Source organism: Triticum dicoccoides, chromosome 2B (assembly GCF_002162155.2).
Source record: "Triticum dicoccoides isolate Atlit2015 ecotype Zavitan chromosome 2B, WEW_v2.0, whole genome shotgun sequence".
NCBI lineage: Eukaryota > Viridiplantae > Streptophyta > Magnoliopsida > Poales > Poaceae > Triticum > Triticum dicoccoides.
This window is the reverse complement of record NC_041383.1, coordinates 811,571,691-811,589,854: the sequence shown is the minus strand read 5'-3', so window position 1 is coordinate 811,589,854 and position 18,164 is coordinate 811,571,691. Positions and strand designations below refer to the sequence as shown.

General features: G+C 43.5%; 2 protein-coding genes across 2 annotated transcripts; both read left to right on the top strand.

Annotated features, from left to right (window-relative positions):
- Nucleotides 1-1,593: 1,593 nt before the first annotated feature.
- Nucleotides 1,594-2,713, top strand: LOC119366515 (probable glutathione S-transferase). Its single transcript, XM_037632261.1, has 2 exons — nucleotides 1,594-1,953; nucleotides 2,211-2,713. Exons 1-2 carry the CDS (start codon nucleotides 1,642-1,644, stop codon nucleotides 2,544-2,546), a joined length of 648 nt encoding a protein of 215 aa, XP_037488158.1. The 5' UTR covers nucleotides 1,594-1,641; the 3' UTR covers nucleotides 2,547-2,713.
- Nucleotides 2,714-5,756: 3,043 nt separating this feature from the next.
- On the top strand, nucleotides 5,757-6,784 carry LOC119366514 (glutathione S-transferase 3-like). The gene is made up of 2 exons (XM_037632260.1): nucleotides 5,757-6,227; nucleotides 6,327-6,784. Exons 1-2 carry the CDS (start codon nucleotides 5,772-5,774, stop codon nucleotides 6,660-6,662), a joined length of 792 nt encoding a protein of 263 aa, XP_037488157.1. The 5' UTR covers nucleotides 5,757-5,771; the 3' UTR covers nucleotides 6,663-6,784.
- The last annotated feature ends 11,380 nt before the right edge of the window (nucleotides 6,785-18,164 follow it).

The following is an 18,164-nucleotide window of genomic DNA, read 5'->3' as shown; positions in this document are numbered from 1 at the left end:
CCACTTGAAATACTCAAACAAGCCAGGGACTGGGTAGTTGGGACCTTCTGCATATTTACGGTTCGTCACATGCGTTTGGTACTTGGAAGGCTCCCTGATCTCTCTCAAGCATGAAGTTAACCTTTTATTTCAAAGAAAAAACTTTCCATGTGTTGCGCATACACATACATATATACCAAATAATTAGTGTCGATCTATGTGTCTCACTCGTGTGGCCATCAGCTATGATGCAATTGAAAGGGAGCTGGATCTATTGTTAATCTCATATTTATTGTCTTCTTGAACAACTTCCGAGGGCACACTATGTGTTATTTCCATGTCCGATAACACATACCTTTGGCAGCTATAGCAACTAACCAACTACTACTCTGCCAGAAATAATAAACACAAAAATTACCGGCACATATTCGCTGACTTCATGTAAGGTGACTTAGGGCCACTGATATGTCAGGCGAGCTTTTGGCCCGGCATATCAGTGGCCCTAAGTCACCTGACTTTCGGCCTGACATGCTACTGGCCCCACGTCACCTGATGTTAAGTCAGGCCATCCCAGCCAAGAAATTACTATTGTAGGTGCAAACATGTAATAGTTGGCAAGATGTTATATTTCATTAGCATACTTGAACCAATAAAATACACACCTCGGTGAGGTGTCATGTACTTGTAAGTTCATACACATCCATACATAGGTAGTCCTGAAGTTCTTGGGCTATACTCTCTTTTTTTTAAATTATAATGTTTAAAGAATTTTTAAAGTTTAGCCAAGTTAACAGAGAAGTATCAAAACGTGGTTAAACTTTATGAAATGTGACTATCGAATAGAAATATACACGCAATATTTGCTTCGAAGGGAGTACCAGATAGGAATGAGAATTTTAAGCAATTTGTCATTGTGGAAATCAGCTAATTAGTTCTTAATTAAGAAATCTAGTTGGATTGCAACACTCAAAGTAGCCAGGGAGTGGGCTGTTGGGACCTCCTGTACCTTTATGGTTCTTCGACCCGGACATATTGGACGTATTTCTGCGTTTGCTACTTCGAAGGTTCCCCTCATCTCTCGCATATGTTAACTTTTTGTTCGTTTAGACTAACTAAATGGTCACGTTATAGAGGCGAACCTTCCACCTGTCGGGCATACACATACAGACACAACACTGCCGGTCTAATTAAGTGTCTAATTAGTGTCAGCCATGATGCAATGGAAAGGAGCTGGATCTCCTGTAAATCTAATATGTGCTGCTTTCTTGCATGAACAACTCGCAAGCTAGGGAACAAGCACACAACGGTCCAGCCATGGCTGAGATATTCACTATTAAAATACTTTCTTCTACGAGTAGAGATAGTGTACTTGAACCAAGAAAATACACAGCTACATGAAGTGTACTTGTACCAAGAAAATACACAGCTCGATGAAGTACCATGTGCTTCCAAGTTCATACTCTGTATGTAGTACTAAAACCCCTTCGATTCAGCCTAACCCATCGTTCGTCACTGCTGACCATAGTCTATTATTAGGAGTAAACTAAAACCCTCTTTGCCATCAATGTCTATAAAAACCCTCTGAAACCTCAAACCCAACACATCAAAATCAGCATCACCAACCAACCGAGCTGCCACCCACACACTTTCCTCCTACCAACAATGGCCGATGTGGTGCTGCTGGACTTCTGGGCGAGCCCATTCGGGCAGCGGTGCCGGATCGCGCTAACAGAGAAGGGCGTCGCCTACGAGTACAGTGAGCAGAACCTTGAACAGAAGAGTGAGCTGCTGCTGAGATCCAACCCCGTCCACAAGAAGATCCCCGTCCTGCTCCATGGCGGCAGGCCTGTCTGCGAATCTCTCATCATCCTCACCTACATCGACGAGGCGTGGCCAGAGGTGGCGCCGCTCCTCCCCCGGGACCCCTACGCCCGCGCACAGGCGCGGTTCCGGGCTGACTACATCGACAACAAGGTATAGACAATGGAACCTCGCTTTATTAAGACAGCAGAGAATGGAACAAAGCCATGCCGCTTCATTTATCTACCTCAAAGTTAGGTTAAATTTCTCTATACACCTAGTAACAATCATTCTAGTACTAGTTCAGTTGGTTTCTAAACCATATGTAGCTTGCCATGAATCCAGCACATAACTTAGCTTAACACAAGGGTGCATGACCTATTTTCCCGTTGAAAGGATGCAAGACTAACATTCCAAATGTGAAATTGTAGATCGTTGACTTTCAGACGCGCCTGTTGACGATGAAGGGGGAGGCCCAGGAGCAGGCCAAGAAAGACATGATTGGGGCGCTCAAGACCCTGGAGTCCGAGCTCGGTGATAAGGACTACTTCGGCGACGAGATGTTTGGTTTTGTGGACATCGCGTTCGTGACTTTGACCCCCTGGTTTTACACCTACGAGAAGTACGGTGACTTCAGCGTCGAGGAACACTGCCCTAAGATTGTGGCCTGGGCCGCACGCTGCAGGGGGCGCGAGAGCGTGACCAAGGCACTTACTGATCCTGAGAAGGTGTATGAGATCGTCCAGGAGGAGTATGGTACCAACTGAACAAAATAATAGGTTATCTATGTAGGCATGCATGTAATCTGGTTATATGCCGGCTGTGGCATTTATCTCTCACGTGTATGTTCCATTTGTCACTCAACTTGACCAAACTTTATGAAAATATACACACTATATTGAACGAAAGGGGTATGAGGTAGAAATTAAAATTATAAGCAAATTGTCATTGTCAAGATCAGCTTATTAATTTTTAATTAGTCAATCCCTTTGGATTACAACACTCAGACATGCCAATGAGTGGACAACCCGTAAGTTGGGACTTCCCGTATCTTTACGGTTCTTCGACCCCGATATATTGGACATATTTAACGACACATGTGATATCCATTTGGAAGGTTCCCATCGTCTCTCTTATATGTTAAGTTAACTTTTTGTTCATTTAGACAAATAAATTGATATCTCTCATACAAACAATTAAACTTCTAAGTGAAACAAAGACATGACAAAAGAAAATTAAATCAGAGAATGAGTGCCTGACAAATAACAAAAGTGAGATTCATATACCGGGCAGTCCAGAAGTTCTCAAGCTATATAGATTTTTCATCAAAATTCAAGCTTTGTGAAGTTTGACAAGTTTATAGAGAAAAAAAATTACATCTACAATACCAAATAAACATAACCATTAGATACATTGTGAAACATATCTTAATTTAAATTATATTTTTTACATTATTATTATTGATATTTTCTGTATAAACCGTGTCAAACTTTATGAAACATGACTTTTGAAAAAACAAATGTGCTATATTTAAGCAAGTTGTCATTGTCAAAATCAACTAATAAATTATTAATTAATCAGTCCAATTGGATTACAACACTAAAAAAGCCAGGGGGTGGGCTGTTGGGACCTCCCATACCTTTACGGTTCTTCGACCCCAACATATTGGATGTATCTTCTATATCTAAATAGCTAGCCCCCACTAACATGTCTCCTAACATGCAAGCATGTCATCTCACCAGCATGCATGGGAAAAGGCCAACCTCAACACGCAAAGCTGTATAATAAAAAGCCACCTCCACATGCAAGCATGCATGCATCGAAATTCCATTATATCATGCTACTTACATTTAATTATTATACTTGTTCAAAACCTATTATTTCAAATATATTAATGTTCCATATAACCAAAACATCACTGAAATATTGTAAAACATTCCGCAACAACTTGCGGATCATCATCTAGTTTATTTAACGTCACATGCCTTTGCTACTTGGATGGTTCCCCTCATCTCTCTGACTAGGTAACCTTTTGCTTTGTTTAGACTAACTAAATGTATATCTTTTAGGAAAGGCCAACATTCCACCTGTTGAACATACACATACATACACAACAATGCCGGTCTAATTAGTGTCAGCGATGATGCAATGGATAGGCACTGGATCTCCTGTAAATCTCATATATGTTGCCTTCTTGCATGAGCAACTCCCAAAGCTAGGGAACAAGCACAGAAGGGTACTGCCATGGCTGAGTTATTTACGTACAAGAATACTGTAAATTATACTTGCAAGGTTTAATTTCTTTTGCTAGTAGAGTTAGTGTAGTTGAACCAAAAAAATACACATCTCGATGAAGTGTTATTGACTTCCAAGTTCATATATTGTAATACTAAAACCCTCTTGCAAAAAAGGGTATCAAAACCCCATCAAGTCAACTCAACCCATCGCTTGTCATTGCTGACCGCTGTTAATTAGGAGTAAACTAAATCAATCCAGGCCAAGAAAGACTTGATGGGGATGCTCAAGACCCTAGAGGCCAAGCTCCATGTTACACCATGATGAGGAGCTAAGCTGCCCGACAAGGAGGAGGCTTGCACCATGGCATATGCCACACCAATGGTGCCCGCTCGTACGCCAACAGACACAAAGCATATATTGCCATGGGGTTGGCCCACGTCACCATGACCCACCGGTACGTTGCTCGCATCAAGGCTGGTGCTCACGTAGAAGCAAAAGCAGCATCACAGGATACGCTATGTCGCCTCTGTCAAAGCCGGAGACGTTTTGTGTGTAGTTTAGTTTTACTATCTAAATGCCATGTATATGTCTATTAGTTTAACTGTCTAAATGTTGCATATCGACAATTTTCCTTTAAATTCTGCCTTATCCATATGTTAATGCGTTTGAATATGAAACTCAAAATTTTAACTACTTATTTTCAATACTGTGTATGTTCACACACAAATAAGAAATGAGAGAGGAAAAATTATAAAAGCAATGTAAAGTCCAGATTTATTGAAATTGTTTGAAATTTTAAAACAGATTCATGAGGTCCCTAACCTATACTCTGTGCTTTACAAAATATAGTTCTTATAGATTTATTTATAAAAGAAATGAAGCTTCATAAATTTGAGAAAATTTGTAGAGACAAAGATCTACATTAGTAGTACCAAATAATATCATCATTACATACATGGTGAATCATTTTATATTGTATTTATTCAGTACATTTAATTTTGATGTTATAGCTACAAACTTGCATGGTTGAACTTTGCAAAGTTCGACTATAATAAAATTACCGACGTTGTATGGCACGAACATTTCCCCATGTATTCTTTCAGCACGACACCATGTGTATCCTTCTATTTGCCGAGCGGCCACACATCCATGACTATCACACATCCATGACTATCACCAGCACATCGGTTGAAATAAAGATGTCGGGTTGCGCGTTACTATGTCACGCTGTAATGAAATCCATAAAATTATACGCGCAAAAAATTTATACGAAGGGGGTACAAGATAGAAATGAGAACTTTAAACAAGTTGTCATTGTCCAAATCAGCTAATTAACTAATCGTTCCAATCGAATTGCACCAGTCAAAGAAGCCGGGGAGTGGGCTGTTGGACCTCCCAACATCTATCTTTTCGGTTTTTCCAGCCGCATGCGTTTGCTACTTGGAACTTGGAAGGTTCCCTCGTCTCTTTCACAGGTTAAGTTAAAACAGATATCTATCACCTTACAGGGACCGACTTTCCACTGTCGGGCATATACAACAACACCGGTCTAATCAAGTGTTTACTTATTAGTGTGGGTGTCAGCCATGATGCATGCAACGGAAGGGGGCAGGATCTCCTGTAAATCTCAGATGTGCTGCCTTCTTGCATAAACAACTTCCAAGTGAACAAACACAGAATGGTTGCACGGCACAGCTCTGACCGATGCGTGCCAAAGAATATTAACCTTTAGACTGGGTACCCTTCGCTGAGCCATGATGCCATCTATCGAGTGGAGCTGGTTCGCCTATAAATCCCAGTTGTCTGCATGCTGCCTAGACCAGAGTTCGATCCAATCCAAGGCTCCATTTCTTCCCACCTTGAAGACAGGACAGGGCATGGAGAAAGCCATGGACAGCGAGGTGACCTGCGTCGACTTCTGGTGCAACGAGTTCGGCATGCGTGTGCGGATCGCGCTGCGCGAGCTAGGCGTGCCGTTCGAGTACATCGAGGAGGACCTCCGCGTCCGCGAGAGGAGCGAACTGGTGCGGCGCATGAACCCCGTGCACCGCTCAATCCCCATCCTCATCCACCATGGCCGTCCGGTCTGCGGCTCCGTCAACATCATCGAGTACATCGACGAGGTATGGGGCCAGGAAGCCCGTTTGCTCCCCGGCGACCCGGCCGACAGGGCCGACGCCAGGTTCTGGGCTGACTTCATTGACCACAAGGTATATATGCAAACTGCTGTCACTTCAATTTTCAGCTGGAGTAAATTCCATTTCGTTGCCGACGTGTTCATTTATCTGTGATGGCCTGGATGAAATTAGGTGTTCAGCAGCCAGACGAGGTTTTTCACGAGCAAGGGTGAGCAGAAAGAGGCGGCCAAGGAAGAGTTGGTCGAGCATCTTAAACGTCTAGAGGAGGTGCTCGGGGACAAGTGCTTCTTTTCTGGCGACAATTTTGGATTCTTGGACGTGGTCTTCATCCCATTCTCAAGCATGTTTTACGGGTACGAGCAACATGGAGGGATTAACCTCGAGGTGGAATGCCCAAAGCTCAAGCGATGGGAGAAGAGGTGCAGGGAAAGGGAGAGTGTAAGCGAGATTCTTCCCGATGGGAAGGTCCAGTACGAATTACACAAGAAGTTTTACGGCATTGAGTGAACCGGATTTCGGTCGAAGCGAATGTACTCCCCTTGTTCCAAAATAATTGAAGTTGTAGGATTTTCCTTAGTCAAACATAATAAAGTTTGGAAACCGTGGACACCGTTCCGCATCAAGTTCTTCATTTGGCTTACGATGCAGGACCGCTATTGGACAGCCAATTGTCTTGCCCGTCAAGGTCTTCCCTACCAGTCCGGATGTGCCTTCTGCGACCAAGAAGACGAAACTATGTAGCATCTTCCGGCAGGCTGGTCTTTCTCCTAGCAGGTCTGCATGACATCCTCGGATGGGCTAGATCAGCAGTCGACCTACCACATAGTGACACGCCCTTCCAGATGTGGTGGGCAACCGCCTGCGCCTAGGCACCCACCCCTACTCGCAAGGGCCTGGCTTCCCTAATCATTCTCACCGCTTGGTGGCTCTTGAAGCATCGAAACGGCTGTATCTTCGATGGCGATCGACCTTCGATTTTTCGTCTCTCCATCATCATAAAGGACGAGGCGCCTTTGGGCCAAGGCCGGCACCACCGGGATCCAAAACATCACCCCAGAGAGTTAGCTTAATTTCATTTGGAGATGAGCAACCCCTAGCTTCATGCTTCAAACGCTTGCTTCTATGCCTCTTTGCGTACATGGCTTCCTGAGCGCTTGCAATCCCATGTTGTAACTTTTCTTTTATCAATGAAAAATACGCAAGCTATGCGTATTCGCGAAAAAAACATAATAAAGTTTGACTAAGTGAATAGACATATGTGAAAAGATCAACGGTATGAAATATGTTTATAATATGAAAATACATTTCATAATTAAACTACTGGAATAAAATTTATTTTACAGTGTTTATGTATTTTCAGATATATTTGATCAAACTTGATGAAGAATGACTTAGGAGAATCCTAGAACTTCAATTATTTTCGGACGGAGTGAGTAGTCTGCTCTCTATATTTGGTTTTGTTGTTCTTTTTCCCGTTTAACTCTTTGTATTATGTAACCTAAGGTGTACAAATCATAGTCACCGAATTCGTTCGCCTAGTCTCCAGCTCTGATGTGAAAGCCTATGTCTGAGCTGGGTTGGTTATACCTAGCAATGCGATATTTTTATGTCGTTACCTTATTGAAGGCATTTCACGGATATGCTTGGACTGATTTTTCTGGGTGAAAACCTAAATTCTGGTCTTGGATGGTTGGATCCGGTGACTGCGGCGCTTGATCGCCGCTCCCTTTCTGAAGGCATTGTTGTTGAAGACATTCTCATCCATATGGTGTCATGAGATGGTTGGTGCGGATATAGTCTTTGTTATAATTTGCTGATCGTAGACTTAATCGTCAAGTTTTGTTTTCCTTGCCTACACATAGCTTTGGTCTTATATGACTTTGCTATTTGTCGACATATTTCTTGTATGATTGTGTTGGTGTTGACTGTGTGTATCCTATCTGTACAGAGAGCGAATGTATGCTCACCATGTTTGTATCCTCTTGATGCTTCATTTTAAGTCAATAACATCCACCCATTGTCAAAATTATCATCGACCTCCGATCTAGATCTATCGACCTAGATCAAGGTTTGAATGACTAGGCGTGGCTATTCCAGGATTGGCCACACCCTTATCTTGGCGTTGAGCTCCATCAACGTGTGGGTCAGTGCTCTGCTAGGTCATGTGCACGTGCTCGTGTTGTAATTTGGGAGGGCATCTCCGATGGCGTATTCTAAATCAGATATACTACACGTTCATGGACATGCCCGGACACGTTTATGAACACGGATACAAGAATCAGACATCGAACCATGTGCACCAAATGTTTGCCTCATGTCCAGCCTCCTCTATTTGACATATATATGTTGAATCAATAGCATTTTTTATATATAATAAGTGTTGCAAGCATATGCATCACAACTCGGATCTTCAACAAGTTTTCACATCCAAGCAATCCCAAAAGTTATCAGTCCGGTTGTCCGTGCAAAAACCGTCAATTTTTGCAAGGAAACCGGTATCTGTGGCAAATTCTTCACTGTACAATTGGCTACTCCTCAACGGCCGGCTCCTCCAACTTGGCCGCCAAGCGCCTGAACATCCTTGCACGGTAGGCTTGCACAATCGGGACTCAAGTCTCCCGCCTTCAACGTCAGCATCTTGGCATCGTCCGAGTTGGACGTGAGATCAACCCTCTTCTCTGCTAGCTTGATGTTCTTCTTCGTCTCCACCATGCAATGACTCGATATTTTGCCTCTTTTAGTATATAGTATAGGATTTTGATATGGTTTTCAAACTATTTTCGATATATCTCACATATTTCTATCGTTAACCTTTTTTTCTGAGGGAAAGCCATCATGGCGGTTTATATTTCATGCGAAAACAGCGATACATCGTTTGTTCATACATCCAGTAGAAAACCCGGGGGCTCCGATTTCCAAACAATGGTTCGAGAAACCTCCGAGTTCCTAGCCAACAAATCAGCCACCTCATTAGCTTCCCTAGGACAGTGAGAAAAAACTATCAAAATAAAATTGCGAGCCGGAAAAGAACACTCCTCATAAATTGTTGCAGCCGGTCCAAGTGAATTTCCACCACCTTGCATGATTTCGACGACCTCCAAGCAGTCAGCCTCGACGCAAATTCTGTTACACCCAACTTCATTTGCGAGTAGGAGCCCGTCTCGTAAACCTCTAGCTTCTGCCGTTGTCGCATCTTCTACAAATGAAATATCACTGCATGACGCTGCCACAAAGACGCCAAAATTATCTCGTAAAATGGCACCCGTTCCTCCTGTTCCACTGTCATGATTAAAAGTGGCATCGACATTGAGTTTAAGAATTCCCTCTGGCGAACAGCACCAGCCGTGCCTTTTAAGTTTTACCTTCTTTGACTTGGCCCTAGAAAAATTCTTAGCAAGAGTTATAATTGCTTGTGCTGACCTGCTCGGTTCGAAGATACGTTCGCCATGGGTGTACTGACGCCGTTCCCACCAAACATACCAAACTACAGTGGCCACGAGATCATTGCGGTGCACATCGGCCACAAGTGCGTTGGTAGAATTCTTTGATTGGAGCAAGTAAGCAAGAACCGATCCACCCTCTCTCTCAAGCGTACAACCCTCCTGTACTAAATCATGCAGCCCCAAGATTCTCCATATTTCCTGTACTCTAGGACATAAGAACATGGCACGCCTAATACTCTCACAATCTGAACTGCAAATAGGACATTGCGCACTTGTAATCAGATGCCCATTGGCAAGAACTCCATAGCAGGGGATAGCTCCAAGCAAAGTTCTCCATATGTGTATTTTAATTTTTGATGGCACACACAGTTTCCAAATGGTACTCCAGACTGGACTAGTACTTGAGGCTTGTATAGAGTTAGTCATTCTCAACTTTCGTCCGTGCTGATGGTCCCACTCTTCATGGTAGCTGATCTGACTGTGAAATAACCACTTCTATTACAGTGCCATGAAACAAAATCACTCATCATTCACAAAGCTAGTGGGATGTTTAAAATGCGATGCGCATCGATAGGCCAAAACAACTCCATTATCAACTGTTCATCCCACACCCTATTCTCTGTATCAATAAGCTCAGAAACTTTTGTAATCACAATATTACCTTTTGGTGTCATTACCTTTCGAGAGGGGCTACGAGGTATCCATGGGTCTTCCCAAATATTGATTTGGGATCCATCACTGACTCTCCAAATATGCCCTCTCTTAAAAGACTGAATACCACTCTACAAACTCTGCCAAGTATACGAGCTACCTTTCTTAAGGCTGCAATTAAGAAGGTCTCCATCAGGAAAATATTTGGCTCTCAACACTTTAGCACATAAAGATTCTGGTTCACACAAAAGCCTCCAACACTGCTTCGCTAAAAGAGCTAAACTAAAACAATGCAAATCTCTGAATCCCATTCCACACTTATCTTTTGGCACACACATTTTCCACCAAGCAAACCAGTGCATATGTTTTTTCAGGTGATCATCTCCCCACCAGTATTTAGACATAGATGTGGTAATACTATTACAGACCTGCTTAGGCAATTTAAACACTGACATAGCATAGGAAAGGAATTGCATGTATGACAGCCTTAAGTAACACTTCCCTACCTCCATAGGATAAAAGCTTCTCCTTCCACCCTCTGATTCTGTTCAACACTCTATCAATGAGGTGTTGAAAACAATCCGTTCTGTCCACTCCCACAATAGGAGGCAGCCCCAAATATTTGTCCATGATTGCTTCCGCCATGATGTTTAGTGACGTGCATACCTCCACCCTAGTATCAACAGGAGTACATGGGCTAAAAAAGATACTTGATTTGGCCTCGCTCACCAATTGTCCAGAAGCTGCACAATAGTCATCCAGTGCCCGCCGAAGACTAGTTGCATTTGAAGCATTCGCTTGCATAAGAATTAACGAGTCATCCGCAAATAATAGGTGGGAAACCGAGGGGGCATCTTGGCACACCTTTACTCCCAAAATATTACCAGCCTCCTCCTCATACATGATCAAGCTTGACAATCCCTCGGCACAGAGCAAAAACAAGTATGGCGATAAAGGATCGCCCTGTCTGAGTCCCCTGGACAGAACAAAATAATTAGTTAACACATTATTCACCCGTACCTGATATCGAACAGACCGTACACATTGAGAAAGAAGAAAACTTGTTATTTCTTTTTTGTGCAAAAGTAGACTTTTTGAAGGAAACCAATCAAAATCCCATCAGTATAATCAAAATGGAGCAACTTTCGTATTGGGCAAAATTGCACCTGTACATCGAGAGCGCAAGACAATCTCTGGTACGAGCGTCTGCACTCATAGCAGGGATCATACCAGGCGACGCCAGTCGGTGCCAGGAGTATTCTTAGTTAAATAGATGTATGTAGATTTGATAAACACTCGGCCAATCCCAAAGTCTCTTCATATTTAGAAAATCAAGGTACCTTTAATAAGGTCTTCATGTGGTCTGTACACAAGCAAGTGATCTTGACTAAGGACAACCTGGCAAAGCGTCGCTGGGAGGTAGTAAACGGTGTTGCTTCTGCGGTTGGGATGAAACAATACAACATCCTTTCCTCAAAGATCTGCTAGCCAAATTATTGCGGCGTACAATACATGTATACTTTAATGCCAGTCCTCCTAATAGCATTGAAACTTTCTTTGGGACATGGCTAAACGGGGTAGAGCCTAAGGCAGCAGTGCATATTCGAGTCTGTGTGCATTATTTTGGGCTATTTGAATTTGTCAGAATAATTTTATTTTTAACAGACAAAACATCATATGTTTGCAGGTCATCTTCCGGGCGACTGAATGGATCCGTACATGGTCATTACTCAGCCATGCGAAAATGGGGAGCATGTATTATGGATCAAACCATTGGGAGACGGTAGCACGAGATACCTACAACTGGTTTGGATGATGGTCCAACATAGGATAGTTATCTTGGTTCTTTTTTTGCCAGTTGTGGCAGCTTACTTTGTGGAGACTAATTTGCTTAATAATAGGGTTTTATGCATCAGTTGATGTAGAGGCCGGGGCAATCCTCCTTTTTTGAAAAAAAACATATTATCACCTTAATTGTATGTCTTAGACTTGGACAACGTTATTCTTTTCCAAATAAGTAGTCGTAAATTGGTTTTGTGTAGTAAACAATAGCCAGTCCAAACTTACACGCTAAAATCGGACTCATCTGATGCTTACAATATTTCATAGGCTAAGTTTGACACAAGCTGCATTATTTCTGGGTAATCACCTGCCCTTTATTCGTAAACTATTCATACTGGAATTCCAATGCAATTCAGCGGATTTACAAGTCACATGTGGTGCCCCGAGAACGTGGTATGAGCCTTCATGTGTTTGAGTTTCCTTTTACATGTTGAACCTTCTTTGTAGTATGATGTTTTCATGTCAACATGTTGTTTGCATAATCAATCAACAGCAGGCCCCTGCTTTGGTTGGGCTATGGGCCAGTTATGCGTTGGGCCCAAGTCGGCATGATTTGACATCTCGTCCTTTTTCCTTTGCTTCTCTGGAGGATTCTCTCCCTGCGCAAAAGCCTACGCTTGATTTGAGGAGGGACATCGGCGTAGTTCGGGCTGTCTATGGGTTAGTCAAAGGTGGCAAGGTTAGACATTACATGTTGTGGCATCCAACCAAAACTGCCCTAATATTTTTGTAGCTTAAAGTTGTTTGTAGATAAAAAAATATCATGCCCATGAAATTTTTACTGAAACAGATGTGTGATTACGGGTATAGAAACAAAGAATAGAACTGCCAATGTATATAAACTTTTGAGGCATTTTAAGATAGAATGTCACTTCAAAAGAAAAAAACTTGGATCATTGTATGACATGGTTCATACATTCAAATCAATCTACCCAAACTAGAAAGGACACTTGGATGTAGCCAAACCTAGAATGGACACTTAGATTGACCTGCTCTACCGCTTAACGTTTTACTCTTGTTATTCATAACCAAACTTATCAATTCGTACAGAATGCTATAAAAAATCAACAATATGAAGTATGTACACTAGAGTGTGTGTTTCATCATCACTATCTTTTACTGAAAAAGTGAAAGTGCACAACAGGCAAAAAATCCGAATTCTCACCTAGCCAGTGTTGCCCTTGATTCCTCCTTTTGTTGCGGATTTCTTCCTTACATAATCCGTTAGACTTTTCCATAGGAGGATTTTCTTCAAATGTAGTGAGAGTTTGCTTAACATCATGTTCTTGCTTCTCACAGGAAAAATCCAGTTTGTTGTAAAGCTTGCCATCATCATTAGTACTAGCTTCTTTTCAAACTATGGAGTGAGTTTGTAAGTCGATCCTATTGGTTTTCCGCTTTCCTGGAGAACGATCTTTGCACCTGATCGCCCCTGCTATCTTCAACTCTTCTTTAGCCTTCGTAACCAAGATGTCCAATTCACTCAATATTAAAAACTTTTCTGAACTGAGACTAATAACAAAATTATAGACAGACAAGACGTCAATCTTGGCAAACATTGTATCATATTCAGATGAATGGTCCTTCATCTTTTGATGCACGCCACATGGAAAAATCTGAAAGAAAAACACTTCAGTACATTGCTGAATGACAACTTCCAGCATATGCTTACTCAATACACATCTAAAAATATTGTGATTCACCTTATCAGGGCGGTAAACTTCATATGATGCTTTAGGGTAACAGATCACCTTCAGAGCTGTTGCAAAGTGGATTGCATTCCAATTCTTAGCGTCAATGCAAGATTTAACCAGAAAATCCTTTAGAAGAATTCGGAAGAACTTTAAATGTTCCTTTTCAAGTGATTCGTTTTCATGCAAGATATGCGCTTCCTTAATGATATAGTCATTAACCTGGAATAAAAAGGAGCATTTGCTTCATCAATGAAAGAAACATGGAGGTAGTGAATTGTAGGATATGTTGTGTTGATGAATAGAACAAATTTGGGTTCTCGGTGTCAAATTGCAGTATGATATTTCAATAAAAACTTCGATCATTGGCAATAGAGGGTTATAAGCGCAGAATTAGTTGAGGAAATCTAGCATTTCATAACAAGAGAAGATTTATTCATGCTTAATATAGATGCTGCAAAGAAAAGAAAGTACTGACATTAAGAAGGGAGAACATCACGTGTGAGAAATAAGGAAGGACAAGCGGTAACCTCACCATCTCAGGCTTGCAACCAATGTAATGTTGCTTTAAGAAGAATATTAAATCTTCATCCCGATTTGGTAGTTTTCTAGGCAATAAAGTATACATGGGATTCTTCAGACTGCAAATGACCACCTTACAATCCGGAACATGAACATGCAGACATGTTATTCTCTTAAAAAGAAAATAGTGGTCAATATTGTTCATTCAGACAGGAGCTACAAGAAAGATAACCAAGTATACTAACCAGGTTCATTTCAATTATTCTTTTATATTCAACATTCCCCACAACTAATTTCTTTTCAGAACCACACAGCTCAGTTAGCCTCTTGGCTAGGTGATCGTCAATAGCTTTAGTCATGGTGTCAAGGGGGGAAGGCACCGTCTCATTTTTTATGAATTCCTCCAGATTCTGAGAAATAAACGCAGAAGGGAATTAAAAGGCTTTTCAAATGTGATGCAAGTGTCTAAATCATGAAAGGGGGCAGGGAAATTTAATAGCCCTGCATCGACAATAAAGCATAGTGCTACCCAAGTGTCCATTTGGACTATTCTCTCAGTGGTGCTCCCAAAATGTTAATGCCTAGAGCTAGATGTTAGTATTTTCTAAAACAATCCATTGTATCTTTCTTAGTCTTACTCTATTCTAGTTGGCAACAGAAAGCGTAAGAAAATATGACAAAAAACAGTAAGAGCGAGAATGGGAGCGGTACTAACAAGTGGTGGCAAGCATTCCCAGAAGTCCTGTACGTAGAAAAAAGAAGGAGAAATCGCTTAGATGATCTTGAAGTTCTCAATGATGAATGGTGCCAATGACTAAGGAACATCAGCAACAAAAAAAGAGTACCTCCACCGGATCATTCAGGTAGTCCCCATCAAAAGAGAAAATTGCGATGCCTGTGGGTGCTTTGTATAGCAGCATAGCCATGTGTCCTGCCGAGAAACCAATTAATAACCAAGCAAACTTAAGCAAATGCGTGTTGGCCCAGTCCTGATGTCAAGTACTTTCCGACGAACGCAGTGCAAAGCTAGGCTCAAGCAAACCGTTCTGCCCCTGATCGATTCTCTGGACGTGAACTTAGTAGTACTCTGCTTGTAGCCGGAATTGATCTAGTAATCGATCTACTACTAATAGCTGTCGGCGATATACAGCACGCAACACAATTGGATTACAGGGGCTATAGGTACATATATATAGCAGCTAACCAGCAGGAGCTAGCATATTCGGTGTCCAACACTACTCCTACACGGACACACATGCATGCACATGTAGCAATTCCCAAGTACGTGTATGGAATATTTCTGTCGGGTTTCTATTTCTAAATTTCTGGACGATCTGTTCCGTGGGAAGAAAGAAACCGAAGACGACCCGCATACTTCTAGCAATTGATTTCCTGGAGCGGAAATCGCCTTGGTGCATGAGCGAGCCTCTCTTGGGTTTCCTTTCTAACCCTCACGGCTCCAGATTTCTCCAGAGCCTCTCTTGGGGTTTGGAGGGCTCACCTGTTCTGCAGGGTCGCCGGCGCCGGTGCCTGAGTTGCTGGGTATCGATCGGACTGTCTGTGGGAAACTCTTCGGAGAAACAGTAAAACGTTTTCCTCCTCTCCTCCTCTCCTCCCGACCTCTCTCCCCAGAGGCGGCGGCGCCGCCCCGCCCCCATGGAGTCCCCGTCCACACCGCCCTCAGCCCTCCCCCTCCATCGCCTCCCACTACCGCCGCCGTCGCGAGGACACCGCGGGGCAAAGCCCCTGTGGTGAGGCGGCGGCGACGGCGTCCATCTCCCTCTCCCTCCAACGACAGTGCGCAGCGGGTTGGCGGTGGCCAGGAGATCTTCGGTGGCCGTTGGCGGATGAGATTTTGGCTGCGATGAGATCTGATATGGGCTCGAGGGGTTTAGATCGAGATCCACTGCGGTTGCGCCTCGTCTTGACAATGGCAAGAGGAGATCTCCCATGGGTAATCTTCGCGGCACGAGGATGTCCGGGTCTCTTGGCCCGGGCATGGTGATGGTGGCTGCCTTCTCCATCGAAGGCGGCTGGACAGGCTGGTAGTGACGGATTTTGGATCCCACTATTAGCACCGGGGGCGAGTTGGGGAGACATAGTCGCCGGTGAAAACCGAGCCGACTCCGGTTGTGGCGGGCGATGGCGGCGTCTACGTCGCTACCTTGATGAAGGCATAGTCAAGCAACTATGGTCAACCTGCTCGTGCCGCTCCGGGAGAAATCCTAAGATCACCGGATCGGACGATGGCAGCACTGTGGTGTTGTGTTCCCTCTTGGGGGCATTGTTTGTGGAGCGGCACCGGATGGAAGAGGAGTGAGGTGGTGTGGCGTGCCTTCTCTCGCGTCGACGACGGCGGGTCTCGGCGGCATGGAGCAACGGGGTCTCGGCACTGGACGTGGCGTGATGGCCTCGCACAGGGCGGTGGCGCTGTCTGGCGCCATGGTGGCGTCGACAGCTGACCTGACAAGGTATTTGCGTCAGTACCTTCTCTGAAGATGGTTAGGTGGATGACGGTGGCGGTAGCCTTGGTGAGTGTGCCGGACCGGTGTGTGACCTATTCCCGGCATGTGGCTGGGATGGGGCATCCGGCATTAGATGTTAGGTTTTGGTGCGATGTCTGTTTAGTATTAAGCTCGAACATTCGGCACCCCTGCATCAAGGGGATAGGAGTAGCGACATGTGTCGCCTAGATGGTGGCTTCAGGCTTACTGATGTAATGCTTTGTAAGGTCTCTGAGAATAATTAATAAAATGGCTGCATGCATCACCCAGTTGCAGGCCGGGGGTAATCCTCCTTTTCTAAAAAAAGGAAAACGTTTTCCATGAACCCCCTATATATGTAGATCACGTCTATTGGACTTGGGCTAGCTCTAGGGTTTAGCTGTTGTGATTAAGGAAGAAGCTCTAGGGTTTAGCTGTTTAGGGTTAGGATTAAGTGTTAGGGTTTAGGGTTAGGTCTGGGTTCTCTACAGAAGAAAAGCCTCTAACTCTGGAAGAGGATTCCCAGCTCAATAATATTCACATAGCATCTAACTGTTTGAGAGTCGTCAAAGAACCAGAGGTCTCGTACAACATGGGAAACCATTCCATAATTTTTGGGAGCAACTAATTAACGGGCGCTTCTTCGAAAGCCTCGCAACAATCAGTGCCACTTGGCGCTTTCAGCGATTCGCCACGTGTCGCGCTCTGGTTGCTCCCTCCGAATTTCGTTTTTTTAATTTTTCCGCACGCGTTTTCGGCTTTTTAAACAGTTTTTTTCCGAGTTTTTTCCGTCTTTTGGTTTTCCACCGGTCTACCCTAGCTTTTCGACCAAAAACATTTTGCGCAAAAAAATGTGTTTTCCCTTTTTTTTCTTTTCGCGAGAGTCACGGTTTTGTTTCCGCGAGAGGCACGGTTGTGCTTTTGCGAGAGGCACGGCCGTGCCTCTTGTAAACGAAAAAAATGTGTTTTCTATTTTTTTTCTTTCGCGACAGGCACGGTTTTGCTTCCGCAAGAGGCACGGTTGTGCTTTCGTGAGAGTCACAGCCGTGCCTCTTGGAAACGAAAAAATGCGTTTTCTGTTTTTTCTTTCTTTCGCGAGAGTCACGGCCGTGCCTCTTGGAAATGGAAAAAAACACGTTTTTTGTATTATTTTTCTTTCGCGAGAGGCACGGTTTTGCTTCCGCGAGGGGCACGGTTGTGCTTTCGCAAGAGTCACGGCCGTGCCTCCTCGGAAACGGAAAAAAACGCGTTTTCTGTTTTTTTTCGTGAGAGTCACGGTTTTATTTCCGCGAGAGGCATGGTTGTGCTTTCGCGAGAGGCACGGCCGTGCCTCTTGAAAACAAAAAAAATGCGTTTTCTGTTTTTTTTTCTTTCACG